Below are 6,156 nucleotides of genomic sequence, written 5' to 3' on the forward strand. Positions count from 1 at the left end.
TACACATAATTCTGTGAATAAGAAGAACAATATATTGGAAAATACTCAATCCCATCTTTCCGGTGTAGTTGATCAAAATGCTTTTGCTTTTGCATATGGTTTTCCAACGCCAGTAAGTTTATATTTTTAGTTATGCCATTTTCTATAATTATAAAATGCATAATACATATTTAATTGATTATCACATGATTTTGGTAAACAAATTGTATATTTTTTTCATTGTAAACCCCCACAGAACCAAGCCGGTAAACAAACCGAGCCGTTCGTGAACTCGGCTCGGTTAAAACTCATTCGCGAACGTTAACGAGCCGAACTAAACAATATAAATAGACTCATTTGATTAACGAATGTTCGTTTAAATAATATATTTATTATAAATATTATATATATATATAATTATAATTTATAAATAAATAAAATATTAATTTAAAATATATAAATAAAATAATTTTAATTTTTTTTTTATAATTTATATATAAATTTTAAAAAATAAGACGAACCAATTCAAACGAGTTTAATCGAGCCGAACACGAGCTCAAACAACAAAAATTCTTCGAATACTACGAACGAGCTCGAAAACTTAACGAACGAACACGAGTCTTGTTCGCAAACGCTAACGAACACTTAAAATTTGATTCGGCTCGACTCGGATCGTTAACAGCTGTAGTGACAGGTGACCTAAGACATCGAAATTTAAACTTATGGCGTCACGGTCACAAGTCGAACCTCGATACATGCCTTACAGGGCAAATGTGGTGTATGATCTCTTTTTCCTCAGCCAAATGTAAAATATATTGCCTTCAACATTTTGATTTTTTAAAATTATATTCTTAGAATAGTGTAAGCATTTCCTGTAAATGTTGATAGCAACTCTTAAATTCTAAGAAAGCATATTTATTCACTTCCCACAAAATATATCTATACAACATTCTCTATGAATATTAACATCGGTATACAGCACAGGATAATCATAATAAGGTTCCACATAATAAAAAATAAAAAAAAAATCAGCTTGTAACCAGATAAATAATAATACAGTGCTGTTGATCATAATCACAATCATAATCATATTGATCGTCTTTTACAACCATGAATGCAGTACAGAAACGGCAAGAAAGGAAGGGATGATGAATATATGTATGTATTAATGTACCAATCTGAACACAAACACAGGGCTGTAAAAATCTGTAAATTTATACTCACCTTCCAGTGCTGGGATGTATATATCTTCCCTGGGTTCTTCATTAACGCCGGCGTGGGTCGCGTATTCCAGTGCCATCTCATAGTCGACCTGCAAGCAGCATTGTACATGAAAAGTTCGATAAATATGAGGGAAAAGAAGAATTGCCTGAGTTGTGCGTGCATGGGCATGGCCATAGGCAGAAGCTCTACCTGTTCAACATGCTCGGCAAGCTTTTCCCGCAAAGTTTCTTCTGTCACTAACTTAGCCGAAACTTGTCTCAACAAGTCTTCATCCTTGTCTTCAATCCGTCTTTTCTTGGAGGCGTGAGATCGTGACATTTCTTTTAGTACCCCATATATAGCACCTGTGGCGCTCGGGATGTACCTGCAGATCGGAAGATTTAAGGTTAATTCATGCTTGCGACGTGAGCAATATGTAGCACAATGTATACCTACCTGTTTAAGCTTCGTTTTCTCTCTTGCTGCTCACGGGCCTGTATTCGTTTCACTATTTTCATCTTTAGCTGGTTGCAACATTGTTGAATCGCAGTCTGCATGTGAATAACTCTCTTAAACTAACTGGAATCTTTTGTGTGTCTGGGAGTAAGTAATAATCAACTGTTCTTACCTTGACAGCAGAAGCTATTTCTGTGATGTCGTCGCCAATGTACTCCTTCCCGGTTCCTTTGAAAGGAATTTTGGTGCTTACTATGCTCACAAAGACGCCGATCTTGTCTTGTGTCTGGTTGATTTTGTAATTGTTCCAGCTGAAAATGGCATGGGATTAATAGGTGTAAGCGTAAGCCGTAAGGCGATGTGATACATGAAATGGGATGCATCACTTACTTTATTCTCTTTACAGCAGTTCTGGTGACAACATCAGCTCCTTGCTCGAAAAGAAGTGGAATACGGTTAGCGAATCGAAAGATATTTAGGCCCTACATTTGATCACATAGAAAGTTTGATGCTGAGTAAAAGTATGCAACATATTGCAATTTAAAGAAAAGGAAATTATGGAGAACTATCCGCTTTCCCAGCAAAATGCAAGCAAGAACTCACTTGTTTCACATCTTTTCCGCCCAAACTAAGCCCTGCTTCGACCATGAAAGGATGGCCTTCAAAAACTTGTGCGCTGAATGAGAAGACGACTAACAGTTGTAAGTTTTAATGTTTCAGTGATAACGAATAAGTGTAATAAATGTATGCCACAATTACCTTCCCGAGTAGGTGGCAACCATATCTGGATGCAGCTCTTTTATAATCCCTAATCGTAGATTGTATTCTCCGGCAGGACTAAGACACTGCTCCGTTGCATCAATGTAGTCAGTTGCAATTACGACAAGGATAAGGATAAGTACAAGAACATCAATAAAATTGATGTGTGGTGTGAAGAACACGGTGAACAAAAGAGTGAATGGAACAACTTGCCTCTCCGCTGGGGTCATCAAATTTCGCTTGACGAAACAGCTGATGTATGCGGACAATTTGCTGAGCGGTTAGAGATTTAACCGGCATTTTTGGACTAAAATCTGTACCCATTTCCCCTATTATGTAAACCACATACCTCTAGATCAAAAGGAGTCGATAAAAAGATCAGATTATAACAATAAGTAGCACAACTTACCAATTAAACGCTCGGCATGGGCTTTACCAACATTCACAAATTCATGTTGAAGAAACTGCAACAAATTTTGTTTTGATGTTTCTGAAATAAGTCTTTTTATCAGAAGCAAATCCACTGCTGACGGATGGTATTTGGTCTCAAGAGGAGCTGGAGGCATAATATCTGTTCTCCTTGCAAATCTTACAGTGACATTTTTACTGCAAAAACAAACAGAACATATCACTATACAATATCAATAAATGAAATTAGAGGCTTCAGGAGAGAGATAAAAGGGAGATAGAACAATTACTCAGGAGATTCCGAGAGAAACTTGAAAAGAAATTGTGCATATGGTGTAATCACAGCCATTTGGCGCATGTAGTGCAGTATTTTGGACTGCAAAAGAAAAGAAGATTCATAAACAAAAAGGACAAACAAGTCCATAACAAATAGAACCCCTGGTTAGAGCCAAAATTACTGATCATACACGATATGTTGTCCAATTTCCCTCGATCACTATCTGGATTTCAGCTCCGTGCCACTTTTCTTTGTTCTCTCTTTTTTCATGTACATGAATGTGAGGAATATTCCTGGAATCATTGCATTTGAACATCATCAGTTTTCCTAGGTGTCATCGCCAAGAAAGATCCAACAGATCCCAGTGTCAAATCAAAAGATATATATATATATATATACATCAATCATACTTATTGATATCTATATCAAGTCTGCAAAATGATGAAAAACCCTGGCTCTTCATTGATGAAAGGATCTCAATGGGAAGCCCTGTGCTCATTTTCGACCAAATGAGTGCCTGCACAAAAGGAAGTGGGATGAATTTTCATCCATGGGGGAAATCGACACCTGGCCAAACGACATTTATGTCCACACAATAAATTGGAAACACATATCATCTTAACATCGCTGAAACATGCTCCATCGCTGGTACCAAAAAATAAATCATAAACTTGCGGAAAAAAAAAATGATATGAAATAATTGCCAATTTTTGGAGCATACCATCTTTGCACCAAGTCCAAATTTTCCACGCGTCTGTTTCAAGCCATACTTTGTTCCGGAGAGAACTGCAGAGATTTTATTCTTAGAAGGTGAAAAAACACAAGGCGAACAAAGAAATGTTACAAGGAACTCACAATGTCGAATGCCACTCTATAGAAGTATTAGAAACAGGTATGGCAAATTATAAAAACCACAGCAGACAATAATAAGTGAAAGCTATTTGCATCAGATTCAAAACCTCGTCCAAACATATTTGGGATATCATCATGTGGCATTCCTCTTCCATTGTCCTATGTAAAACATCAGAAATGTGTGGCCTGTTATTCTATGTCATTTTCACTCAAACTTAGCCGAATGCTTTTACATCAATGGTCAAACTAATCCTGATAATGTAGATGAAATAATGAGATTTGCACCTTACAAGTGACCCTGTAATAAGAGGCTTCACGACTTTTTACCGGCTTTGCTGCAGCCGGTGCTTTGCCTTTCTTCCCAAGAGCAGCATTCTTTGCCTGAATCTCTTGAAGACGAGCTTCCTTGGCAAGTCTTTTCTAAAAGATGAAATTTAATTACAATCCCAGACAACATCTATCAACCAAAATACTATAATTAAAGATTCAACAAAAAAGAGGCAGAACAAATAACAAAATAAATTAAAGGTACCTCCCGAGCCTTAGCTGTCTCAAAATCATCATACAGTGCTTCATCAACACGTTCATGATGAGCTAGACCAATCATGGAGTTGAACTTGCTTCTCCCAATTTCTTCACTGCTCACAGTCAATACAGCATCATCAACAATTGTCATATAAATCCATATACCACATAAAGAGATATAAATCATGACAGTACATTGTTATTTCTATGAAGGGAAGTTCAGAGATTGACTCAGCTGAATCAAGTGCGTTTTCTACAAGCTCTCTCACTGTAGTGTACAAACATTTTCCTGGCTGACAAAACATTAAGCAGGGAGAATAAATTAAATTATCAAACATTTCTGCCAGGCAGACAACAAACATTGGAAACCCAACATCAAATTCACCCTCTAACAAAGGGAAGTATATTGCAATCCTGCCTTCTGACAATTCCCCCAAGAAAATGCATCATATGCTAGCCACAGGGAAATAAAGACCTCAATCCTTTTTAAAGTGCATACCATCTCGTCCAAATAGACAGACTTTTAACGCCGAATTTCCATTACGATATGTTGCCATTAAAACTTTCACAATAAAATTCAAAATTCAATGGGTAAACAGACAGACTGCAATGGGCATACAAGCAAGATCCAACTACCAAATAGTAGATGAAGCTAATCATTTGGAGAGGAAACCAAAAGCATTGCCCAATCCCAATGTACAAGAAATAAGGAGTCAAATAGTGGTGTCAATAGATAATCAACGGGCATTAAAGATGAAAAAATATCGTAGCCAATGAATAGTGGAAGAAAGAAGATAAGAACACACTAAAGTTCACACCATATTTTCATTCTTTCCAATCTCTATTATTTTTCTAGTGTAATTTTCAACTATGTTATGTAAATTGTCAGTTCGATTGAATTTGTTTTCACATTCATAATTTTGCAAACATTCGGATGCTCGCATCAAATATCCTAAGAGCCTACTGTCAAGTACACCCCAAGGTCAACCCAATTGTTCCACAATTCATTCCCGGATACTAGTTCTCAAAGCTGAAAAGTTTTCAGACGAACACCATCTACACCATTGCAACAACACTACTTGAGTCTGATGACTTTCAATCCATAGGAGATACAATTAGTTCATCATACAGAGTTCTTTCCACTACTTTCTAGTCCAATTCGAAAAAGCAAATCAACTTCCTATGCGAAAAAATGTAATGAAATTCAGCATATATCAAGATCACTTAACCCAAATTTGAAACTCACATTGTCAAATCCAGCAATATTCTTGTTATCAGCAAAGAACTCGGCTGGAGATTCTGCCCAAAAACAAAAACATGACAGATAAAAGGAATCAACAACACGAAAACCTGTCGCGCATCACAAGCCACATAATTAAGCAACAAATTTAAAATTACAAAAATAAAATAAAATCAGTACTCTGCTTGAGAAGCTGTGCATCTTTAGACTTCCTGGGTGTTTTCGATTTAGATTTCTTCGCCTCCCCCGAGCTCTCGATACTTGCTCCAATATCCATTCCCACCCAATTCAACAACGCAGTTCCTCGCCCCGATGCTTTCTGGAAAATCCTTTCTCCCGCCGAGCCGCGCCACCTCTCGCTTTCGATTCTCAAAATTTTCCCCTAAGGCTAAAATCGCGTTTTAATACCTTTTCTTCTATTATCCCGCTAATCGCAACTAACCCTACTCCTGAAATC

The 6,156-nt window shown here is 37.0% G+C and overlaps 1 protein-coding gene across 2 annotated transcripts; it reads right to left on the bottom strand.

The window, feature by feature from the left end:
* Positions 1-1,025: 1,025 nt before the first annotated feature.
* Positions 1,026-6,156, bottom strand: LOC127242789 (DNA topoisomerase 6 subunit B). 2 transcript variants are annotated; one of them, XM_051262473.1, is made up of 19 exons: positions 5,880-6,156; positions 5,706-5,758; positions 4,655-4,752; positions 4,467-4,572; positions 4,220-4,354; positions 4,042-4,093; positions 3,804-3,868; positions 3,493-3,599; positions 3,273-3,375; positions 3,096-3,181; positions 2,807-3,003; positions 2,611-2,726; positions 2,398-2,483; positions 2,242-2,314; positions 2,029-2,120; positions 1,811-1,949; positions 1,639-1,733; positions 1,393-1,567; positions 1,026-1,291 (listed from the first exon to the last, which is right to left on the bottom strand). In XM_051262473.1, the coding sequence occupies exons 1-19, from the start codon at positions 5,974-5,976 to the stop codon at positions 1,145-1,147; spliced, it is 2,022 nt and encodes a 673-aa protein (XP_051118430.1). In that variant the 5' UTR covers positions 5,977-6,156; the 3' UTR covers positions 1,026-1,144. The 2 variants fall into 2 exon arrangements, with proteins under 2 accessions (XP_051118430.1, XP_051118431.1); XM_051262474.1 differs by having other exon boundaries at positions 4,655-4,748; positions 5,880-5,950.

This window comes from Andrographis paniculata, unplaced genomic scaffold, assembly GCF_009805555.1.
Source record: "Andrographis paniculata isolate CXL003 unplaced genomic scaffold, ASM980555v1 Contig89END, whole genome shotgun sequence".
NCBI classification, from domain to species: Eukaryota; Viridiplantae; Streptophyta; class Magnoliopsida; order Lamiales; family Acanthaceae; genus Andrographis; species Andrographis paniculata.

What these genes read in the sequence shown, in the direction of transcription:
- LOC127242789 (XM_051262473.1), bottom strand. Translation starts at nt 5,976, where the DNA reads ATGGATATTGGAGCAAGTATCGAGAGCTCGGGGGAGGCGAAGAAATCT. An exon ending in CTTGATATAGATATCAATAA is followed by an intron (nt 3,376 to 3,492) that starts GTATGATTGATG and finishes CAATGATTCCAG; the next exon opens with GAATATTCCTCACATTCATG. An exon ending in TTGCCGAGCATGTTGAACAG is followed by an intron (nt 1,292 to 1,392) that starts GTAGAGCTTCTG and finishes TGCTGCTTGCAG; the next exon opens with GTCGACTATGAGATGGCACT.